Raw genomic sequence first — 26,043 nt, 5'->3', positions numbered from 1 at the left:
AAAAATTAATAATCATGATGTACTAATAAGCCATTTGAAACTAATACACTTCCTCAAAAAGAATAACCAATTAGTATGTTCCAATTGTCATTGCAAATTTCATGACTTTTCTATCTATAAAAAACATATTTTAAGTGTTTGCCACGTTAAAATGGTAACAAGTGAACCACATTTTCCAATTGAAGCAAAATCTACAACAATATATAATAACATGATTCGTGATCAACAAAGCAATAGTAGAGAAATGGTGATCCCTGAAAAAAGACAGAAACTTGAAATCATAAATGAGGCAGATATTGAAATTTTTTTTAAAAATATGCGAGACAACGCATTAGCATTTGTTAGCAATCTTTTCAGTGGAAATCATATGACCACGAAAGCTATTCAATCAATATTAGCATATTTTGCAGATATAATAACCAAACAGATGTTTACATTATTGTCAGGCATAATAATTCCAATAGTCCCGTCGGAAGAAAAATGTAAAATAGAAAAACTTTTTAATTGCTGTTCTGATCCTTTTAAGGGAATTAACACAGAATATTTATTTTTGAACACTATAGCTCAAAAATGTTTATACAAACCTCCTACTAAGCAAGAAATCGATAGTTCTGTATCACATATATATACAAAATATCGAAGTACTTTAACAATGAAAAAAAGCGAATTTATTTTAGTGCCTATAGAGCATCAAATTAAACTATTTTTTGAGCAAAAAAATATTTTAAGAACGACTCTTAGCTACATAAGTTCGTTAAGAAGTGTTAACGAAAATAAAATTACACATTTTGTGCAAGGTTCAGTATGGAATGATAAAATAACACACTTCGATCAAGGACAAATTGTTATACCAATAATTTTGTATTACGATGATATAGAAATGGGTAATGCCTTAGGAAGTCATCCTGGAAATCAATCCATTGCTGCATTTTACTATCATTTTCCGTCATTGCCTGAAAATTGTAATTCAGTAGATAATATCTTTGTTGCGATGCTAATGAAAACAGCTTATTTCAAAAAGTTTCCCCTCTCAAAAACTTTGACTCCATTCATTGACATATTGAGAACTTTAGAAAAGGGAATAGAGATAAATACAAAAGATGGAATTTTTAATGTTCATTTCGTAGTTGGACTTGTAATTGGCGATAACTTGGCGTTGAATAATCTTTTAGGATTTTCTGGATCTTTTAACCATAATTTCAGTTGCAGAATATGTAAAATGTCTAAACTTGAAATGAATAATCCATTAGTAGAAAACAGCAGCCTTTTAAGAAATTTGGAAAATTATAATAAAGATCTCCTTACAAATGATTATAGCAAAACTGGAGTAAAAACCAATTCACCATTAAATGCTTTAACAATGTTCCATGTCACACAAAACTTGTATTCTGATTTTATGCATGATTGCTTAGAAGGTTTTGTAAAATTCGGTTTAATAGAATCTCTAAAATATTTTATATTAGAAAAAAATTTTTTTTCAATCAATGTCTTAAATGACAAAATTAATACATTTGAATACGGTTCCATTGAGCTTCGAAGCAAGCCTCCTGGCAATATTAAATTAGAGCACTTAAAACAAAATAAACTTAATTTTTCAGCCAGAGAAACATTTTCTTTTTTGCGCTATTTTACTATTTTCGTAGGCGAATTCGTTCCTCGAAAAAATAAAGTATGGCGGTATATTATCAAGTTGAAAGAGTTGATAGATTTTTTATTGAAAGATTCATTTAGTAACGCAGAACTTATAAGTTTGACTTGCATTAATCTGAGCACCATAAAATGTATACGGATTGCTTTAAAACTAATTTAAAGCCAAAACACCATAACATAACACATTATTGCTCTATTATAAGAGCAGTTGGCCCTTTGAAGGACTTGAAAGTAAAGTAAAAACAAAATTTTAAAAGAATACTCCAAAGTTTCATATTCGAGAGTTAATTTAGAGCTATCAATAGCAAAAAAGTTCTGTGTAAAATTTTCAAATCAAATGCTTGTAAACAAGGATCCTTTCAATATCATTCAAATTAATAATATGAAAACAGTCACAACGCAAGAATATTCATTTAAACAATTACTACTACCATTCGAAACAAAAAAAGAACTAAATGTTTCAAATTCTATAAGTTACAGAGGAACAATTTACAAAATTGGGTGCTATATTTTTATGAAGCAGTGTGTTTATAGTATTGTCGATATAATTTAATTAGAAGACGGCATATATTTTTTACTTAATGAATACCAAATTGAAAATTTTGATTTGCATTATTATTGTAGGGTTCTTATTTTTATTTAACTTTGTGTTTAAGTTACTTTGAAATTTGTATTTTAATATGTTCCATCAATATTTTAATTTTCAATTTTGATATTTTAATTTTCAAAAATTTTGAGTTGGATTCAATTTTTACCTTCAAGAAGTTATACTCTTTATATGTGAATATTCTTAATAAAAATATAAATAATAAAAAAGGATACTACAATTGGCGATCCTACCAGGAGGATTTAACTAAACATCAACCTTTAAACAAAAAAGAATGTGATATTTTAAATATTTATTGTACGCATAAAAATTTACTACCCCAAACAAACATAATTTATTAGTGCGCCTAAAATCAGGCAGAAATTCGAACAAACCAAAGATTAGTGTGACCATCAGTTCAAATTCAGTTCTAAAATTTTTGAATTTACAATATATAATTTTTATCAGTTACACCATATTGTTGAACGACAATTGGCAATAAACATTTAAACTAGAATTACAAAACAAAAGCAATTTCAAAGCAGAAATTATAGAAGAAAGGAATATTAAAAAAAAAAAAATATTGGTTTTGGCGTAAAACTACATAAATCCGAAAATTTCAACAATAGCAGCTCAAAATTAAACAACAACAAGTACAAACAAATAGCCCAGCAGCACCGACAACAACACATCAATTCAAGAAGAGCTTTCAACAACTCATGTTTTAATTAAAAGTGCATGAATTGCAATAGACCAAATGCAAATTCGTTCAAATCCAGAAATAGATTTCCAAAAGTGACTTACCGGTAACTTAAAAAAACCGGAAAAGTGCGCTGAGTTTAACACAACACCGTCAGCCGTCAACACAGCTCCATAAAGAGAACGTAAGTTACAACAATAACAACAATAACGATAGATATAACAAGCAACAACAAATCAAAATAAGGAAGAAATGGTGAGCTGTTATTCAGAACTATGTATATAAATTTTGATATATTTTAAATATATATATAAATATATTAGTTAAGGTTTATCTGAAATTAAAATTTAATACATTTTAAATAATTGTAAACTCTTTCTTCTGGAGATTTAAAAGAATATTTTGCATTTAATAACGTTGAGTTTTGAACGTTATTTTAAAAAATTATTTTTTTGATTTTTGAGATTCCATTTCAATTATGCTTCGCACGCCACCAAACGACAGAAACACGTCTACACCAACACATCGGGTTAACGATTCGCTTATTGATTTAGAAGGTGTTTCTTCGCAAAATGATCTAATAAATCCATATGCGAACGAAAACAATAACGAAATTTTTTCCACTTCAGTGAAACTTCCTCAGTTTTGGACAAGTTGTCCTGAGGCATGGTTCATACATGCTGAAATGCAGTTCAGTACTAAAAAAAATTACTCAAGAAACGACCAATTATGAGTATATTATTACTGCATTACCTCAGGATGTCATAATGACGATTTTGTATTTTATTCAAAATCCACCGGAAATAAATAAATATTCTGCATTAAAACAAACTTTGATCGAAAGACATTCCTTAAGTGAGAATGCAAAATTAGATAAAGTGTTGTCTGATTCTGAAATGGGTGATCGCAAGCCTTCAGAATTTTACCGATCTTTAGTTCTACTTTCTGGTTCTAATTTTAGCCAAGAAATGTTAAAGAAACTTTGGATGCGAAAATTACCCAAAAACTTGAATGTAATTTTAACAAGTTCGAATTTCAATGACATAAATGATCTAACTAAATTAGCTGATAACGTTTGGGAAGTTCTCAGTAAAAATGAAATTGCTTTGATAAACAGTTCTCAAAATTCTAAAGGCGAAAATTCTATTATTACTAATTTGGTTAAGACAACATCTTTAATTTGTGAAAATTTTCAAAAATTATCTTTGGAATTAAGTGAAATTAAAAAAGAAATTAGTCAGAATTATTCAAGATCACGTTCAACAAGTAGAAATAGTTTTAGAAGTCCTGTTAGATATCGTTCGAAATCTCGTGATAATCCCAACTGGTTATGTAGATATCATTACAAATTCGGAAATAAAGCTAGGAGATGTGAGGAACCATGCGCGTTTGTAAAAAATAGTAATCCAACAAACTAAAATGTTCCGTTGTTGCAGCGACAACTAACGGAATTTCAGAAATATCAACTCGTCGCTTATTTATATTTGACAAAGAAAACAGGTTAAAATTTTTGATTGATAGTGGGGCAGAAATTTCTGTGCTTCCAGCTTCGAAATTCTCGTGTACAAAAAAATCATCAGATATTATTTTAACAGCAGCCAATGGTTCAACGATTTTTACATATGGAAAAAAACTTGTAAATGTTAATTTAGGTTTAAGACGGGAATTTCCTTTTGTGTTTTTGATAGCTGATATAGCAAAGCCGATTATAGGTGCAGATTTTTTATGCAAATATGGACTACTTATTGATATTAAAAACAAATGTTTAATAGATCCATTAACAAATTTATCAGTTAACACAATTTCGTACTATTGTAACATCTCTCTTCCAAAAATTTTTTCAGTAGAAAATCAATACACAAAATTGTTGAAAGAATTTCCTTCTCTTATAGAAGAGCCAAACTATTCAAAACCAGTTAAAAACGCCACAGTTCATAGACTTGTTACAGAAGGCAATCTTCCTTTCTCAAAGCCCAGACGTCTAGACCCAATCAAATTTAAGGTAGCTAAAGCTGAATTAGATTTTCTTGTAAAAACTGGAATTTGTAGATCATCAAATTCTTCTGTAGCTTCACCACTTCATTTAGTACCAAAAAAGGAAAGTAATGATTGGCGTCCCTGTGGTGATTTTAGACGACTTAATACTGTTACTGTTCCTGACCGCTATCCTTTACCACATATTCAGGATTTTAATATTAATCTAAGAAATAAAAAGATATTTTCAAAATTAGATCTTGTTAGAGCGTATCATCAATTCCAATGGCAGAAGAAGATATTTATAAAACGGCGATTACTACTCCTTTTGGCATGTTTGAGTTCATTCGAATGCCTTTTGGTTTGAGGAACTCAGCACAAACTTTTCAAAGATTCATCAATGAAGTTGTAAATGAATTAGATGATATTTTAGTTGCTAGCGAGAGTGAAGAGCAACATATTAAAGATCTCCGTATACTTTTTGAACGTTTGTGTGAATATGGTTTGAATGTGAAACCAAATAAATGCATTTTTGGTGTTACTAGAATTGATTTTCTAGGACATAGTATTTCTGAATTAGGAATACGCCCATCGGAAAATAGAATAAAAGCTATTCGAGATTTTGAACTACCAAAATCCATTAAATAAACACAAAAGTTTATTGGTATGGTTAACTATTACCATAGATATATTTCACAATTAGCCGAATTTACTGGAGTTATATATGATTTAATTAATAAAACAAGTAAAAACCGAGACAAAACTCTAGTTTGGGATGATAAATCTATTAAAGCGTTTGAATGCATTAAAGACAAGTTTGCATCTAAGGTCTTGTTAAATCATTTTAGCAAAGATGCAAAATTAACTTTAACTGTAGATGCATCCAATACGGCAGTCGGTGGTGTTCTACAACAAAATTTCAACAATAAGTCTGAACCTCTCGAATTCTATTCGAAGAAACTTTCACCAGCTGAAATGAAATATAGTGCTTTTGATAGAGAGCTATTAGCAATTTATCTTAATATTAAACATTTTCGATATCTATTAGAAGGAAGAGAATTCACTGTGTTTACTGATCACAAGCCCTCAGTTTTTGCTCTAAATTCAAAAACTGAACGTAGTCCACGACAAACCAGACATCTTGAATTTATTGCACAATTTACAAATGATATTCAGCATATTACTGGACAAGCAAATGTAGTAGCCGATACTTTATCTAGGGCATTTGAAATAGAAGCAATTCAAAATTCAGAACTTAATTTTAAAATTTTAGAAAAGGAACAGCAACAAGATGATGAGCTAAACAATCTTGTATCTCAACAATCATTTCAAAATTTAAAATTAGTTAAAATTCCTGTTTTAAATTTCAATATATGGTGTGAATCATCCGGAGATTGTCCTAGACCGTTCGTTCCAAATAATTTACGCAAAACAGTATTTGATAAGTTACATGGGATAGTGCATCCGGGTACTAAAGCCACTCGCCGTCTAATTATAAAAAAATATTTTTGGCCAAACATGAATAAAGAAATTAATAGATGGTCCAAGGAATTTATTAGTTGTCAAAAATCTAAAGTTTATCGACATACGAAGTCACCAGTTAGTAAAATTTCAATACCGAACAAAAGATTCGAACATATTCATTTAGATATTGTAGGACCTTTACCTATTTCAAAGGGACATCGCTATATTTTGACTATTATCGATAGATTCACACGTTGGCCAGAAGCATACGGATTAAGGGAAATTTCTGCAGAAACAATTGCAAATAAATTTTTATGTGAATATATATCTCGGTTTGGTGTACCTCTAGAAATAACTACTGATCAGGGTGCTCAATTTACTTCAAAATTGTTTACAGAATTAACAAAGTTATTAGGTAGTCATCAAATTACAACGTCAGCTTATCATCCTCAAGCGAATGGCATGGTAGAGCGATTTCATAGGCAATTGAAATCTTCTTTAATGGCTACAAATGGAACCAGAGATTGATATGGAGAGCTACCTCTAATACTGTTAGGTTTGCGATCAACATTTAAAGAAGATATTTCGGCTACACCGGCTGAAATGGTTCTTGGACAAAATTTAAGATTACCCGGTGAACTTATTGTTCCAACATCTGAAAATTCATCATCAAATGAAATTTTGGGTAAATTACGTGAAAAATTTAGAAATGTTCATTCAAGTTTAAATCATCATAACTCTAATGTTGGTTTTTATGTTCCGAAAGATTTGCAAACATGTAAATTTGTTTTTGTTCGTTTAATTAATAAGCGTTCTTTACAACAACCGTATGAAGGTCCATACAAGATACTTGAAAAAAACAAGAAGTATTTTAAAATAGAAATTGATAATGAGATCAAAACTATCCCGATTGACAGGCTAAAACCAGCGATTATTGAAACGTTACCTAACAACTCTAACACTCATCACAATAACATTAAAACAAAGAAGAAAGTCACATTTAATTTATTTAATGTTAATTCTCTGGAAGGGGGAGTAATGTAGGGTTCTTATTTTTATTTAACTTTGTGTTTAAGTTACTTTGAAATTTGTATTTTAATATGTTCCACCAATATTTTAATTTTCAATTTTGATATTTTAATTTTCAAAAATTTTGAGTTGGATTCAATTTTTACCTTCAAGAAGTTATACTCTTTATATGTGAATATTCTTAATAAAAATATAAATAATAAAAAAGGATACTACAATTATGCTTATATTATTGGGGAAAGAACGCAATATTATGTATTAAAATCCATTACAGATATTGAATTTCCTAAACCCTTTGAGCTTCATCCAATATTAAGCACTAAACTATGTTTTATGATAAAAATTTTACAGAAATGTAAAAAAAATTAATGACTTTATAAATTATATAAAATGAACATGTTAATACTGAAGTATATGATTTATTTTATTTTAATATGTATATATATAATATTTGTTAGTAAGCAATTGTATTTTGAAATAAAGACATTTGAAAATAAAATGAAATTTTGTTTCTTTAATATTAGCAGGAAGTGTAAAATGTGTTCCTATTTGTTCACAATCTATGAAAATGTTGTTCATAACCTATGCCCAGTTGTTCATAGTCTTTCCCAGTTGTTCAGAATATATGAAAATGCTGTCCATAATCTATGCCCAGTTGTTCATAGTATTTCCCAGTTGTTCACAACCTATGAAAATGTTGTTCATAATCTATGCCCAGTTGTTCATAGTCTTTCCCAGTTGTTCACAACCTATGAAAATGTTGTTCATAATCTATGCCCAGTTGTTTATAATCTTTCCCAGTTGTTCAGAATCTATGAAAATGTTGTTCACAATCTATGCCCAGTTGTTCATAAAACATGCTCATAGTGCTGAACTTAAGTTATGAACAAGTATGCATAGATTATGAACAACTGTTCTTGGTCATTTTTCGTGGACAATTTGTGCATAAGTTGTGCCCATACCGCATAGTTTCTGCACACAATTCTCTCCGTGTGGTGTAGTACTTTTACATAAAACGTGAAAAATTTATATGGATATGCATTTGCTCCGTCATTGCAAATACGCAACATCAAAAACCAGAGTTAATTTTTTCAACATTGTCAATCAAAACCAAATCTAAAAAAGGTTTTCAAATGAAAAAAAAAAACTTGTTTCAACTATCAAATGCACAAAACTCTGAACTGCCTTAATGTATTTTTAATATTTTTTTGTTTTTTTGTATTTGCAACCAGGCATTTCTGTAAATGTTTCTTAAATGAGGCTTAAAAAGGATTTGCTGTGATAAGCGATATTATTCAATAAATTACATTTTTTGTTTTAAATCTAATTTAAATTTTAATAAGTATTTAAGCTGTGAAATGTAAATTGTAAATGTTTTCGAAGAGAACGATAAATTCAATATTAAATTTTTAATATATTTCGGTTTTTCTAACAGCATTTTGTATTATAAAAGTACAATAATTGATTGAAATAGAAAAGTTTATCGCTTAAAAGCATTAGAAAAATATTTACATAAAAAATCTTTGTTTTAGCAAAATTTTTCGCTTACGATGAAAATAAGATATATTTAAAAATAGAATACATACAGTTGTGTTGGTATAAGTCAGGGATGGGCGTTATCAAGAAATTTGAATAACCATTGACGAAAAAATAAAAAATAAATTTTTATTCATTATTCAAGAAAACTTGAGTGATGAATAACATGGTATTTTTTATTCAAGCATTTCTTGAATAATGAATAACATTTTCTCGTTATTCAAAACATTCTAATTGATGATAAACGCCCATTCTTATTTTTGCAAATTTTGAATAAATAGTTGACTTATTATTCATTATTTACAAAATTTGGAATAACAATAAAATTTTAGTTTTTATTCAGTTATTCAAAAATAAAAAATAAACCATCGAGATGCCCTGAAAATATACCCATATGCGTAAACAGTTCGCGTGTAGTTTTGAAGCTTCTTAAGGTAATATTGAGATGATTTTGGGGAGTATTCGCGGAGTTTTTTGGGGGCCATTTGGGGTAATTTCTGGGACACTTTGGCATGGTTTAGGGGAGTACCTCGGGGTCCTTCCGTGACCTTTTTGGGACTCCCTCGGGGTCATTTGGGGGCCATTCCGGATTGATTTTGGGGACTCCCTCGGGGTCATTTCGGGATGGTTTTGGGGACTCCCTCGGGGTCATTTGGGGTCATTCCGGGATCTTTTTGGGGACTCCCTCGGGGTCATTTGGGGGTACTTCGTGGGTCATTCCGGGATATTTTGGGGACTCCCTCGGGGTCATTTGGGGTCATTCCGGGGTCTTTTTGGGGACTCCCTCAGGGTCATTGGGGGGTCATTTCGGGATGGTTTTGGGGACTCCCTCGGGGTCCTAACGGGGTCATTTGAGGGTCATTCCGGGATCTTTTTGTGGTCTCCATCGGGGTCATTTGGGGGTCATTTCGGGATGGTTTTGGGGAATACCTCGGGGTCATTTGGGGGTCAATTCGGGATGGTTTTGGGGACTCCCTCGGGGTCATTAGGGGGTAATTTCGGGATGGTTTTGGGGACTCCCTCGGTGTCATTTGGGGTCATTCCGGGATCTTTTTGGGGACTCCCTCGGGGTCATTCGTGGGTCATTCCGGGATCTTTTTGGGGACTCCGTCGGGGTCATTTGGAGGTCATTCGTGGGTCATTCCGAGATCTTTTTGGGGACTCCCTCGGGGTCATTGGGGGGTCATTTCGGGATGGTTTTGGGGACTCCCTCGGGGTCCTAACGGGGTCATTTGAGGGTCATTCCGGGATCTTTTTGGGGTCTCCATCGGGGTCATTTGGAGGTCATTTCGGGATGGTTTTGGGGAATACCTCGGGGTCATTTGGGGGGTCAATTCGGGATGGTTTTGGGGACTCTCTCGGGGTCATTTCGGGATGGTTTTGGGGACTCCCTCGGTGTCATTTGGGGTCATTCCGGGATCTCTTTGGGGACTCCCTCGGGGTCATTTGGGGGTCATTCCGGGATCTTTTTGGGGACTCCCTCGGGGTCATTTGGGGGTCATTTCGGGATGGTTTTGGGGACTCCCTCGGGGTCATTTTGGGTCATTCCGGGATCTTTTTGGGGACTCTCTCGGGGTCATTTTGGGATGGTTTTGGGGAATCCCTCGTGGTCACTTGGGGGTCATTTCGGGATGGTTTTGGGGAATACCTCGGGGTCATTTGAGAGTAACTTGGGGATGGTTTTGGGGACTCCCTTGGGGGCACTTGGGGGTCATTCGTGGGTCATTCCGGGATCTTTTTGGGGACTCCCTCGGGGTTATTTGGGGGTCATTCCGGGATGGTTTTGGGGACTCCCTCGGGGTCATTTTGGGTCATTCCGGGATCTTTTTGGGGACTCTCTCGGGGTCATTTTGGGATGGTTTTGGGGAATCCCTCGTGGTCATTTGGGGGTCATTTCGGGATGGTTTTGGGGAATACCTCGGGGTCATTTGAGGGTAACTTGGGGATGATTTGGGGACTCCCTCGGGGTAATTTTTGATAATTTCGGGATCAGTTCGGAACCCTTCCGGGATCCTGGAATTCACACGAACTTAATGTGGATCCCTTTTATTTGCAGTAATTTTATATATACATACAAACATATGTACATATATACATACATTTTACCTAAAATGATAAAAATAAAAAACTGCGATCTTAAAAAGTATTTACCACTCAGTATAAGTGAATTAAAGTGGGTCGGTGTCGAAATTCTGTATGTACAAAATTCTAAAAACAAAATTCTGCTTTTTAAAATTCTGCTTTCCAAAATTCTCTATTAAAATTTAATGTTAACAATGTTAAAAAATAACTCTGGGCTACGCCATGCCAAGTCCCGGTGTGTGGTATAACCGTGGCTACAGCCACGGTGATGTCCTTCTGCGTAGTACACACTTCTGCGTATGACGAAAATCCCAAAACCTGAATAAAGCAGATTTTTTCGCATTAGACATGCAGCATTTTGAAAATGCAGAATTTTAGAAAGCAGAATTTTTGCAATTTACAGAATTTTGTGATACAGAATAATGACACGCTCCCAATTAAAGTTATTCACCATCTATTAATTTTCTGAATGACGGCATTTCAACTGTGGAAAGGGGAATAATACTTTCGAGCACATATGTAGGTAACAACATTGTCTTCATATTTTTTCTGACGGCTCGAACGGTTATATTGATTTTCATAAGCTTCTTCGTGCATTCTCTAGAAGAAAACATGCAAATTAAAACAATTTTTTTTCTTATTACGCAGATATCGAAGTTATGTCACTTGAGACTTTTTTATTGTTATGTAGGTCGTATCATACGGCTATCTTCAGCGGGTGATAGAGACGCAGGATGAGACCGTTATAGTACCTTTAAAATCAGGAGATCGAGTCTATTTGTCCCGAAATGACCCCGACAGAGTCCCCAAAAAGATCCCGGAATGACCCACGAATGACCCCCAAATGACCCCGAGGGAGTCCCCAAAAAGATCCCGGAACGACCCCAAATGACCCCGAGCTAGTCCCCAAAAAGACCCCGGAATGACCCAAAATGACCCCGAGGGAGTCCCCAAAAAGATCCCAGAATGACCCACGAATGACCCCCAAATGACCCCGAGGGATTCCCCAAAACCATCCCAAAATGACCCCGAGAGAGTCCCCAAAACCATCCCGAAATGACCCCCAAATGACCCCGAGGGAGTCCCCAAAAAGATCTCGGAATGACCCACGAATGACCCCCAAATGACCCCGAGGGAGTCTCCAAAAAGATCCCGGAATGACCCCAAATGACCCCGAGGGAGTCCCCAAAAAGATCCCGGAATGACCCACGAATGACCCCCAAATGACCCCGAGGGAGTCCCCAAAAAGATCCCGGAATGACCCACGAATGACCCCCAAATGACCCCGAGGGATTCCCCAAAACCATCCCAAAATGACCCCGAGAGAGTCCCCAAAACCATCCCGAAATGACCCCCAAATGACCCCGGTTGAGTCCCCAAAAAGATCCCGGAATGACCCACGAATGACCCCCAAATGACCCCGAGGGAGTCCCCAAAAAGATCCCGGAATGACCCCAAATGACCCCGAGGTAGTCCCCAAAAAGACCCCGGAATGACCCCAAATTACCCCGAGGGAGTCCCCAAAAAGATCCCGGAATGACCCACGAATGACCCCCAAATGACCCCGAGGGAGTCCCCAAAAAGATCCCGGAATGACCCCAAATGACCCCGAGGTAGTCCCCAAAAAGACCCCGGAATGACCCCAAATGACCCCGAGGGAGTCCCCAAAAAGATCCCGGATTAACCCACGAATGACACCCAAATGACCCCGAGGGAGTCCCCAAAAAGATCCCGGAATGACCCCAAATGACACCGAGGGAGTCCCCAAAACCATGCCGAAACGACCCCCAAATGACCCCGAGGGAGTCCCCAAAAGATCCCGGAATGACCACCAAATGAGCCCGGGAGGACCTCGAGGGAGTCCCCAAAACCATCCCGAAATGACTCCCCAAATGACCCCCAAATGACCCCGAGGGAGTCCCCAAAAAGATCCCGGAATGACCAACGAATGAACCCCAAATGACCCCGAGGGAGTCCCCAAAACCATCCCGGTATGACCCCCAAATGACCCGAGGGAGTCCCCAAAAAGATCTCGGAATGACCCACGAATGACCCCCAAATGACCCCGAGGGGAGTCTCCAAAAAGATCCCGGAATGACCCCAAATGACCCCGAGGGAGTCCCCAAAACCATCCCGATATGACCCCCAAATGATCCCGAAATGACCCCGAGGGGAGTCCCCAAAATCATCCCGGAATGGCCCCCAAATTACACCGAGGGAGTCCCAAAAAGGTCACGGAATGACCCCGGGAGGACCCCGAGGTACTCCCCTAAACCATGCCAAAGTGTCCCAGAAAGTTCCCCCAAACGGCCTCCAAAAAACCCCGCGAATACTCCCCAAAATCATCCCAATATTACCCTAAGAAGCTTCAGAACTACACGTGAACTGGTTACGCATATGGGTATATTTTCAGGGCATCTCGATGGTTTATTTTTTTATTTTTGATAACTGAATAAAAACTAAAATTTTATTGTTATTCCATATTTTGTAAATAATGAATAATAACTCAACTCTTTATTCAAAATTTGCAAAAATAAGAATGGGCGTTTATCATCAATTAGAATATTCTGAATAACTAGAAAATGTCATTCATTATTCAAGAAATGCTTGAATAAAAAATAACTTTTTATTCATCAATCAAAAAATTTAAAATTGATGAATAATTTTTTATTTTTAATTTTGATTAGTTTCATTTCAAATGTCTCAACCCTGGTATAAGTTGGAAAGGGCTTAACTTGAATTTTTCAAAATTTTGCAGGAAAATGATTTCTGAGTGCTTGATAAAAATTTGTTCGTTCACCTGGTCTCGAAAGCTTCCCAAAATTCCTCGTTATTCATCTCCAAATTGATATCTTCCCAGTACCTGCTCTTATTTGTAACTTCCACGCTGTTCACAGTGCGATGATATTTCTGCATTTAATTTCCATGCCACATCATATATTTTATTTGATTCATAATGTTCGATGGCTACATTATTTGTAATGGGCGTAGTTTGATGCACCCATAGACTAAGAATAGCATCGATATTTGCAACATTTTGTAATTGTAATTTTTCGCACAGATGCAAATGCGTCGGCTTTCTGACAAATGTTTTTGTACGTCACAAAATATATGAAAATGTTTTAATCATAATTAAGAAATCGGCACTTTACTGTTGTAAATATATCATACGGCAAAGCATTTGTCAGTTTAATAACAACTTTTGCTCTTTCATTAATACAATTAGTACATTTTGCAATCATCATTTCTGCTCTAGACTTGCTTACACTGCTTAAAGTCGAAAGAAAATTTAAATAGCCAATGCTTTTAAAATGTTTTAAACTCTTTTATTGTGTGTAACGTCTTGTTTTTAGTGTTTTAGTTTAATATCACCGACTATTTCTAATTAAGAAAAAAAACTTGCACTAGCTTTCTATAATTTTTAGCGCAAGAACGAATGTCACGGTAGCCATGTGGAGAGGAAACACGTTGTTTTGGCTTGTAGTAAATCAAAAACTGACTTTATTTAATATTTTCTTTTATTTATAACTTAAAGCTAAAAGGTATGTAATTTTTATGGCTAAGTCAATGATTGGTGTGAATGGACAAGGGGTAATCTGAGTTCGCATATGCTGACCATTAAGTAGGTCAGTAGGTATCCAATATCGAAATACCGTAAGTGTATTGCACTGCTAATGAGTTGAGCAATCTGAGTTGGATGACTCAGGCGATATTGTTATATTGTAAAAATGTAATTGCGCTGATTACCGTTGTCCATTAGAATACATTTTTTTTTACTTCACGTTTTACCACCACGTTGGTAGAATTACTACTAGTAAAACTAACTAACAGCGAGTGGTCTGGCTGAGTACGTAGAAAGAATAGTGTGCAGGATAAATGTATGTGCATTGAGCATATTTACTTTGAGTGTTTTTCTCTTTGGCAGCTCGCGGGCTCAACTTCATGCAGGCGCCATCAACGGAGTGAGTGACACGGTGAGTTGATAATAATTAACATTTGGAAGAGTATATGTGCGCGTATGTATGTGTGTACATATATTGCCAGGCAATTCCTAGTCTTGCAAAAGTAGAAGAGGAATTGGCAGTTACAAAAGAAACCAAAATAATATTGTGCATACATAATAATTTTTCAAACATACAATTGCATTTACATACCTTTTTAGATGACCTACTTTTACTTCGTAGAAAATTTATTTTGGGTTTGTTTGTCAGTTTGCGGTAGGCCAGGGATTAGAGTTTGAAATTTTTTTGTTTACCTTTTTTTCCTTTTTGCACTTAGCTTGCATTTTATATCTATAGATTTTAAGATAGTAGTCAGTAAGATAACGTATTAGGGTGGTTCATAAACCATTTTTCTACTAGTATAAGGAACCTCCCTCTTCTTTTCCTTTTTTTAACTTTTTTGTTTGCTTTTACAAACCATTGTTTTGAATTGAATTGAATCGAAATTAATTGAACTCGTATGTTATCATTTTGTTTTGCTTTTTCTTGAAAATTAATTTTAAGCGAGTTTTTATCCTTACAAATATCATTTGTTTTCAGGCAATGAATTAGATAGCTTTAGGGTACAGCTCTAAGCAGATTAAATTATGAATAAATTGTATAATGTATGGATGAAATCGTTATATTTTAATAATGCAGGGCTAAATTTAACTTTTTGGTGTTGGTGCTGCGCTTGAGCGTGGCCAGGTAAGGTAAAGGTGAGTGGTAGGGAATTATGACCGAGTGACAAACGGACAGACTGGTGTCAGGTTTGGGGGCACTGTAAGTAAACAGGAGTCAGCACAGTGCCCACGGTGCGGTGCAAGTTACACTGCAGAGGGAGGGTAGACTCCACCTGAAAGGAGAGGCCTTCATCTTTTCCCCTCTCTTAAATTTGCCCTCAGAAATGTTTCCATCTTTTTCAGCTTTCCCTTCTTTTACAACACATGCAGGTATGAACCTTTCTTGTTCATGTGGCTGCGGGTGAGGTCGGTGGTGCAATACCCCGCCCAAGACGACGAGCTAGCCTCGGCCCGCAAGCATACCTGCTTGCCGCCGCTCCTCACCACCCAAACAGTCAGCCACGTAACATAATGCAAAATGGTCTTTATTAGGCTTCCTTGAGGGTACTTCACAATAACAATTATACTTCACAACTAATTGCGTTTTTAAATCAAACTGATTACTGAATACTCAGCTTGCGCTACTTTTATACTCTCCGTTGCTTCATCCGCATATTTATCCAAAGGTCTAAACGTTTCAACTTCTAGAGCTCTTGTAACTCATGCTTGGTTAGGAGCGGCATACGTGTATATTTGTAGATTATGGCCATATGCGTATGTATGTGTGAGTAACTACTTCGGCTGATGACTACATGTGTGTGTTTTTTGTGAGATATCCCTTCGTCGCCTTCTACATAAGTGTTGCTAGCTTTAACGTAGACATGTGTATAAGAGTGGCTTCTTCATGGTTTTGTTGTCGCGTGATTATTTACTAACAGCCTAGTGATGTCAACATTCGCCTCAGTATGTTTAAGGGCTTTGTTTCCTCCAAAAGCGGTACCGCTATGTTACGACTGCTAAGGAGCGGCTGGTATACTCACCGTTTCCAGCCGCACCGCTGTGTTGGAAACTACTAACAGTTACGCCAGACGATTCGCTAAATTAAATTTTATATTTTTCGTGTTTTTTCAGTTTTGTTTTATTTTTTATTTCATTTAAATAAAGGTACAAGCAAAAATTTTAATTCAAAAATTTTTTTTTTGATTTTATAAGTAATGCCATATATGTATGTAATACTCCTATATTGCCAATAGAAAATGCTCGCAATGTGTTTTGAATTCGAAATTCGAAAACAAGACAGCTTATAAAATTTTTGTGATTGCAGCAGCATAAGTGCGACAAGAAAAAAATTTAAATTTAGGTTCATTGGATTATTGAATACAAAAACGTTCAAACAGTAATATATCGGCATTCCTATGTTTGGAAATGTACCTAGCCTTTTGTAGCAATATAGGAGTATTACATATATGAATAATTCCAATTATTTGACAAATTGTACAGCGCTTTGACAATAGCGGTGGCAAAAACCGGTGATGAACGAGTTTCTACCGTCATGACGGCCGTAATATTTTATGCCCTGCCGCTATATTACGTTAGGCTGAACTTCCCTGTCTTCTTAGTTTCCACATAATTACTTTTACATGCAACATTTTTGGCAACATACTCTACCGCTATGTAGCGGCTGCTATATAGCGGCACCGCTTTCGAGGAAACCAAGCCTTAACATTACGTATCAACACATTGAAATAGTTGTCAACCCTTTTAAATTTTTTTCTGAAGAAAAAATAAGTCAAAAAATACAAACAATTTCAAAAGTTTGTTCATATATTATGTTTGCGGGAGGAATGTTGCACCCGTGTCGTGGGGCGCAATCGCACGCAAATAAAAGAAATAAAAAGGAAGAATTAATACCGAGTAATTACAATTTATTTATAAAATATAAAGAAGGCAATTAGCGAAGAGCTACAATATTTGTTTATAAAAGTGAAACACTCACAAACTTTCTGTTCGTCAGGAAAGCTAATTATTTCACAATATAAATAGCAATTCCGATTTAATATGCAGTAGTGCAATTAGAAAGAAATTAATGGAAATACAAAATGCACTTGGCACATTCAAATTTATCCAAGTGATTAATTGCAAATAGAAAATTAAAAAATAAGTGACAATGGCAAGGAGTTAAATTATACAAAATAAATTCACTTGGCAATTTACAATTTAAAACACAATTCAAAGTTTAAGATTTACACTTGTGGAAATTATAATTCGAAAATGGTTAGGAAACTCACCTGTGAGATAGCTGCTGGCGCTCGAACGTTCAAAAACAGAAGAAAGAGTTTAAAACGAAAGAAGGACCGAACCACCTGCCGATAGCTAACTTTCGGCGAGTTTTCCCTTTGAAGTTAGCGCTCGGCAGGGGTGGGCCGTTACCGGTAAATAATAATATTGCTAAAAATGTGCATTAGGGTGGTAAGGAATATTTAGGCTGGTGGCCCCCTTGCCGCGAGCAACTCGAAAGAACAAAAACAAACTGATGAGTATGCCAGCAACCGTCCCAATGCGGGATAACTTAAGTAAATTAAAATTCTAATGTTATCTCCTGTGAAATCCCGGTCTCCACTAATGCAGCATCTGGGCGGAGCTGTGAATAAAAAAGGAAAGTTAGTGTTCATGTACGTGGGGTTGCTTGGTTTTGATGCACCTGTTTAATTAGATGTACTTTTGACATTGGTAGGAAATTAGAGTAACTGTAAATGAGCGATGCCAGAATATTATTGCTGGAAAGCTCCGGATATTACCAGGCCGAATATGGTGGCTTGGGTCAGCAGCCCGCCTACGTTCGACGGTGGTGTGCCGCTAACCATTAGGATGGCTTAGACATCGGCACCCAGTGTGAGCCGGACAGGTGTAGACCGGTGGAAAGCTGGATCCACCAGCTTCATAAATTGGAATGGCGTGGCTACCGATGGATCCAGAGTCGCTGTCGGACTAAGCCGTGAATATCGTTCCACCACTGTGGCCTGGGTCGTCACTGCTCCCGTTACCCCGTATTTCCCTCGCAGAACAAGCGTGCACTTCACGTGATAGGACATGCCGGTACGCTCTAACCCGAGGTCCTTTGCTAGGGTTGCATCCATGATTGAATTCGGAGCGCACGGATCGATGAGGGCGCGTACTGCGTGGAGCTTCCCTCCTGCTGCTATCCGAACGACCGCCGTTGGAGCTATGGCTACAAATGCGCGTGTAATGGTTGTTGCTCGAGGCGCCTGCCGGAGGTGTCCCGTTCTAAAACCGGCTGGGGTTGTTGTTTGGCGCGCGAGAGTGGTTACTTGGGCATGAGCGTTATACGGGGCCGCCCTACCAACTGACCGTCGTGACGAGCGGGACGGACGCGGTTCCGCGCCGCCACGGCGCCCCCTGGAAGAGCGGTGCGATGGGGGGAAAGGACGTGTCTCCCCGCCATCCCCGCGTTGTACGTTTGAAGGCTTTTCGTGGTGTAGTAGCGGTCGGAAACGTTGTGGTCCTGAACCGCCCGTTGGTGTTGTTTCTACTATTGCAGTAAGATCTTCCCGTCGTTCGATCTCTTCTTCGGCGACGTCCGCTTCCCACAGGGTTTGCTCCGTGACGGGGATTGATAGAGCCCCGTCGGAGCTCTCTTCGCCATCACTTTCGTGGGACGGTGGTGGAACGTCGTCGAGGTGTGTTGAAGTGTGGTGCTGCTCGTTGCACCGATGACAGCGATCTTCGCTGGGACATGTCTTCCGTTGGTGGAATGGGGATAAGCAAATTGTGCAGTATCTCAAATCCATAATCGTCTTTAGCCGATCCATGTTCGTCATGCCCCGGTAAATCGGGCAGAGCCTTATGCTGTGCGATTTTTCACATAGCCGGCATGGGACGCTGAATGTGTTGCCGCGTGCCTCCGACTTGGGGCGTTTGTGGGATAATCCAGTCATTCTGGAATGTCAAATTGTTAGTAGAGCATTCGTAGATTCCCTTAGGTTGGGTGGCTTATGGGCGGAGAAAAGGAGCTTAATTGGCTGAGCTTGTGGTTGGCGTAATCGGGATAAAGGGTTTGTTTGGGATGAATAATCTGGTTAAGTTATTCTGCCGATATAATGACGTGTAGTGGTTGAAACCACTGTTAGGTTTAGTAAGCTTTTATTGACATACGCCTTAAAATATCTTTAGTTTTGAAAATATTTTCATCAGAATGAAAATTCTAATATTGAAACCATCAAAAGCCTCAAAAAATAAAGATTATTGAGCAACGACGTTTTGTTGGTGGTTGCTTAATGCAGACAACACGCGGTTAGATGCGCTATGTCATGGTAAATCCGTGTGTTGTCACGGCTCTTTGTAATTCAGAGCTCGTGAATGAGATTGTCGTTTAAGCGACGTCGTGCAAATAAAAATGCGCGACAGATGTAAAGTGGCCTTTATTCGCTGCCCTGGAACAATCTTTGTGTTGATTTTGGCCATTTTGTGTGAGAATATCAAATTTTGGCGTGTTTGTTGATTTCAACAACCCGGGCGGGAATAGACTACTTTACTGAGTGCGGTAGTTGGTGGAACGATTAGCTGTTAGCTCTACCACAGAGTTGAGCGAGACAGCTGTGCGGTGCTGCCCATTGGGCAGCGTAATTATACATAATGGTCATGCCATGAAAGTATTTAGGGAAAACTCGCGTCTGAGTTCTGACGCGACATACATTTTTATAGTCTTTTCTAAAAATTTTAATTTTTCCCTTGTTTTTAGTATCTAAGGCATATATGACATTGCTTTGTTCTTGCTTGGATTCCAAGCTAAAAGAACTGACGAAACTTTATCGGAACTTCAAAACACAAAACCAATTTCTATCATGAAAGCGAGACCACTGTTCCCCAAAACTTAGGGAGTTTGATATGTTTTTGTTTATGTTCGGGTACTAACACTCGAGTATGTTGGATCTCACGGATCCGACTTGTGATCCCATGGGATCGCGCGCAATATATATGAGTATAGAGACATTTGGAATGAATTTTCATTATGAAGAAAAACGTGTGCTTGGTAAGTATACTGGTATCGTTCCCTTTTGATAATTTTATAAATTGTCTAATTTCTTCTCATTTTATTTATTTTTTATTTTCAGGTACCCAGCTACAACTTGGGTGATTTGCTGGCACCACCTGAGTGAAAAATTCGATTTCTAGAGGGTGGTAAATACAAAATGGTGTCCAAAAATACTAAATTGGACAATTCTCATATTAGCAACCTGCACGTATGTAAGCCTGTGCGTAGAAGTCCACTTTGAATCTGCGGAGGGTGGATTTTTTGTTTTAAAACAGTTGCTCCCGAAATATCTATTGAAACATCCTCCACCAACCTAAACACGCTAAAGCAAAAAGCTTTCACAATATCTTCGTTTCACAGAAGTTAATTGTTATAGGCTCAGTCACTTATTTTATGTCTACAGGAGACAAGTGATAGGAAAATGGATGAAGTGGCACAATTCTTTGACTTTACAGATGATTTTAAGCGTGAACTTGGGCCGCGTGGTTGTGTGTCGGGCAGCGTCACAGCCACGGCTGGCAAAATTGATAGTGGCAGGCCTATTAAACGGGAATATATTGGTGACCAATATTCAAAGCGTGTTGCTGAACTAGAACGTAGGCGAATGTTAGAGAGTGATGAAGATGTCCAAATGGAAGAAGGGCACTCGTCACGCCATGGTGTCTCGTTATCAACTTGTATGGATGAACTTGAAGATTCGAGTGAGGGCGTAGATGACGTTAAAGCAAAAATACACAAAATGGACGATGGTGTTTATGATAGATATCGTTTCAATTTGCAACGAGATGAGTCCGAAATGTTTGCGGGGTCAGGTTGGTTTACATGCCAGAACCACAGAAGATACTCGCTTACTTTACTGTACAACTGGTGTACTACTACAAAAACTGATCAAAGAAAGATCGCTCAAACAATTCGCACATATAATACTTGATGAAGTGCATGAATGTGATCAAGAAATAGATTTTCTTTTGATTGTTATCAGAAAAATGCTATGTACAGTTCGCGTGATGTTAAAGTTATACTTGTGTCAGCTACCATAAATGCTGGAGAGTTCTCCGATTACTTTACTATTCGTCGCAATCCGGCACCAGTGCTACGTGTCGACTCACGTCGGCTCTTCTAAGTGCGCGAGTTTTAATTACCAGATTTGGGGCGCATTAATAGCACAAACATCGATATGCCATCAGCTATGCCATCTGCTATATAAATCGGATTATGTGTTACTTGTTCTTTGAAAACGTCTATGAAACGATCGATTACATTACGATGGAATTGTATATTGGATGGTATGACTATTGGGCGACTAATACGCTCTTCCAAATTGCGAAATTCCAATGCATTAATGCGTATGTGAAAATCAGCAACTCCAGGACGATTGGGCTTTACCATTATGCTCACCATTTCTAGTGTATCGTTTTGATCTTGGGACACGTTGTAAGTTTCTGTTTTAGCGACGCTCAGTGCGGTATCACTTTGTTTTAATTATCCAATTCTCAGTTGCAATCACCGTGGATATCGAATTCAGCTTCTTTTTGTAAATGTCCAACCTCCTAAATTCAGTGCTTATATCATTTTTGTTTGACCAAATCACTTATTACTGATACTGCAACACATTTTTCCTCGCTGCAATTGCATTGGGCATCACGCGCGAATTGTCGCCAGCGTTCTGGGCGTGCCGGTCGTGTTATGAATGGACGTGTCTATCGTTTGGTTTCAAAAAACTTTTATGAGCATTATATGGAAGAATTTGGCACAACTGAAATGCTACGTTGCCCTCTGGAAAATGCCGTCCTTAAAGCTAAACTACTCGATATGGGTCCACCACCAGATATACTTGGTTTGGCTTTGACACCACCAAATCTTTCCGATATACATAATACTGTATTAACTTTGAAAGAGGTTGGTGCACTTTTCACAACAGTTAATGGCGTTTATTCTATACAGGATGGTGATTTGAGTTTTATGGGACGTGTAATGGCTGGCATGCCACTTGATATACGTCTAATGGTGACGGATGGGGATCTGACCGATGGCGTCGGTGGTGGTAACAAGGATTTGGGTGGTATTCAAGGCACACCAACAATTGGATTCACCGGGCGCTCGTAATAACTAATTGGCTTTTCGAGGTAAGTGATTTCCTGATTACATACAATGCTGGATGATGAAATGAATATTTGTTTTCATATAGGCTGATGAGGTAGTACAGCTGCTTAGGGAGCGGGGTTTCCCCCACTTCTGAGATGGAGGCGCATACCAAACGAGCACGCTTCCCACCGGATGAGAATTGAACCGTTGGTCAAAGAATGAAGGATATACGTTCGATTACTTGTAAGCTGAGTTCAAAATGGTCTCAATTATGTTTCTTGTATATATATTTAGTTGTTAAGTTGGTCGTACAAAGAACCCAGTAACTGATAGGGTGAGTCGCGAATGTATGGGACCATAGTGTTAATAAATCGATAATAATTATAATGGTTCTTTAACGTTTTTCAAGAAAATTCGATCGCGAATTGGTGTGGGAAGGGGGGGGGGGTCGGTGTATCGACGAGAATGATTGTGCCAGATACAATCTCGCAGGGCCCTCGCAAGCCCTTATTGTTGATTGAAGACAAACTTCGTTTTAGTTAGTTTCCACTCTGCCTTGAGTTGCCTAAATTTTGGATTTCCCTACTATTGAACTTTCTTACAATGGAACAGAAGAACTAGTCACAATATGAAGACCATTGATTATCCGAAAACTGAAAGGCGTTTTTCGATCACCTTTTGGGAATCCCTTTTGAAGTTCATTGATGAGTAAATTGGTATATTTCATAATATTAACCTATGCTCATCATGGATGATCAAACGAAATAACGTCTTTCAGTCACCTTTTAGAATCATAAACGAATCAAATGTGTTTACTTTAGGTGATCAAAATGTATAATCGTTTCTAATTCGCTTTTCTGAATCTTTGCTGTCTATATTCGTTGACGGAATGATGAATCTTTTACTCGTTAAATTTTTTACCTTTCCGTGAAAATCTTATTTTTCTCGTAGATACACCTTTTTTTCTTTTCAAGTTCAGAAAACATATGGGCTTGTATAAATTCTTATTATGATGATATTCTGAAAACAATTAAAGGTTCACACAAAGGCATTTCGGAATATGAATCATAAATGATTATTCAATATTATTATTTGTATTATGTGCCCGATAGTGGATCTGTGTTAGGATTGTGTTGGCCTCGTTTGGGTTGAACGAGAGCTGGGTTAAGGGATTCGTTGGCCTCGTTCTGGGGAGCGAGAGCTGGGTTAGGGGCTTGGTTGGCCTCGTTCTGGGTGAACGGGAGCTGGGTAGGGGATTTATGAGTCTTCCTCCCCCTCACTGGAGGGTGGTAGCAGGACCAGATTGGTCTGGTTGTTTGTCCCCTTTCCGTATCCAGTTCGACGACTCGAACTCGGTTATCGGGGCCATAATGATGGGTGGCTATCCGACCTAGTCTCCATTCGTTGGGGTGCAGATTATCCTCCTTAATGACGACTGGGTCTACCTGTTTAAGGTTTGATTGTGAATGCTTCCACTTAACACGCTTCTGCCATTCGGTGAGATACTCCGTTTTCCACCGTTTGCAGAAGGTTTGATGCAGCGCCTTAAGTTTTTCCCATCGATTGACGAGTGAAGAGAGATTCTCGCTGACGTCAATCTCGGGTGGCGCTAGTAGATGGCCCCCGACTGGGAAGTGCCCGGGGGTAAGTGGCTCCAGGTTGGACGGGTCATTTGAAGATGGGCTCAGGGGTCGGGAGTTGAGAAAAAATTCAATCCTACACAGGAGGGTGCTAAACTCCTCGAGAGTGAATTTTTGATCCGATGCGATCTTTTTGAAATGGGGTTTGAAACTCTTACTCCCGCTTCCCACAGCCGCTGTTGGAATGAAATGCCATGTGAGGGTTTGGTGGGAATATAGAGAGAATGCCTTGAACTCTGAGCGGAGAGCCCTCGAGATTAGAATAGAGATTTTTTTGCATCCTTGTCTGGTGACAAACCGACTAAACGCTGCTAGAAACGCGGCGGTTCTGAGGTCGCTAGTCGCCTCTAAGTGGATCGCCTTAGTCGCAAAGCAGACAAATAGGCAAACGTAACCCTTAAACATGCGGCGTCCTCGTCCGCTGTAAGACTTGATGTCAAAAGGTCCGGCGAAATCCACCCCGGTATCGGTAAATGCCCGAGAAAAGGTAGTGCGTTCCGCAGGGAGTATTCCCATGAGTTGCGTCGGAGAACGCTTGCGGAATAGCGTACAGGCCTTGCAGTTGTGAATGATGGATCGGATCATATTTTTGACCCGAAGTATCCAATACTGCGTGCGTAGGAGCCGCAGCATGAGTTGGTTTCCGCCATGTATGGAAATGGTGTGGACAAACTGGACTAAGAGACGGGTAAGTCGGCAGGCGTAAGGGAGGAATATCGGGTGACGCTCGTCGACGGGAACGTCCCTGGATGCGTGGCGACGACGACGAGAATATCCTCGCTAATGTTGATGTTTGTTGCTGCATGCACTTGTACTCGTTTTTCTTCGATGTTTGTGTGGTACTCCTGTTCGCCTTGAGATGGCCATTCGCTTTGCCTTCTTACAGCCAAGAAGGTCCCTGCCACCACAAAGAGTTGTCGACTAGGTCCGTGGCTGGAAGACCTCTGCTGGCTAAGTCCGCTGGATTTGATGCGGACTCGAAATGATGCCAAGCTTTAGTTCCTACCTTCTCCACGATTTTTGTCACCCTGTGAGCTACAAATGTTGACCAGGAACAAGGGGGTTTTCGAATACATGCTAGGACGATGGTCGAATCTGTCCATAGGTGAATGTTAAATGTGCCTAAGTTCAGGTTCTCCATCACAGTTTCCAAAGTCTCAGCCAGCAAGACGGCACCGCATAACTCCAATCTTGGTAATGAAATTGTTTTTGCTGGTGCCACCCTCGTTTTTGCCATGAGTAGACTAACGTAGATCCTATCATTGATCTTAGCTCGCACGTAAACCGTAGCTTTTATTTTTTATCGTTGGTTGGGGTGAAGTGCACCCACCGAGGTATACGAATCCGTTTAATGGCGAGGTACTCCTGATCTAGGGTTCCTGCCGACACTGGTTCGTCCCAGTCAGTCCTTTCTAGCCAAATGTTTTGCATAATGATTTTGGCAACAATGACGACTGGGGCGAGCCAACCTAGAGGACCGAAAAGTTTAGCGATTGCGGAAAGGATTGCCCTTTTCGTTAACATATCCCGATTTTCAATTGGTTTTGCGGCGAAGTAAAAATAATTAGCATGCGCGTTCCATCGAATGCCTAGGGTCTTGACTGTACTCGCGTCCTCGAATTCCAAGAAGTCTTCGTTGAGCAGATGAGGTTTGGGTATTCCTTTCAGTATTCTTGAGCAATTTGACGTCCCTTTGCGAAG

General features: G+C 38.2%; 1 protein-coding gene across 2 annotated transcripts in view; it reads left to right on the top strand.

Moving 5' to 3' along the window:
* LOC137240078 (probable ATP-dependent RNA helicase spindle-E) overlaps positions 1 to 23,042 on the top strand; it is a 339,630-nt gene extending 316,588 nt beyond the window's left edge. Inside the window, exons 3-5 of one of the 2 annotated variants that reach the window (XM_067765991.1) lie at positions 20,324 to 22,051; positions 22,115 to 22,743; positions 22,806 to 23,042. In XM_067765991.1, the coding sequence (XP_067622092.1) occupies positions 22,304 to 22,723 (420 nt within the window). In that variant the 5' untranslated portion in view covers positions 20,324 to 22,051; positions 22,115 to 22,303 and the 3' untranslated portion in view covers positions 22,724 to 22,743; positions 22,806 to 23,042. Of the gene's footprint in view, positions 1 to 20,323; positions 22,744 to 22,805 lie in introns of those variants that run through there. The other variant, XM_067765992.1, reaches the window with a different exon arrangement.
* The last annotated feature ends 3,001 nt before the right edge of the window (positions 23,043 to 26,043 follow it).

This window comes from Eurosta solidaginis, chromosome 2 (assembly GCF_040869045.1).
Source record: "Eurosta solidaginis isolate ZX-2024a chromosome 2, ASM4086904v1, whole genome shotgun sequence".
NCBI lineage: Eukaryota > Metazoa > Arthropoda > Insecta > Diptera > Tephritidae > Eurosta > Eurosta solidaginis.
This window is presented reverse-complemented; position numbering and strand designations above follow the sequence as displayed.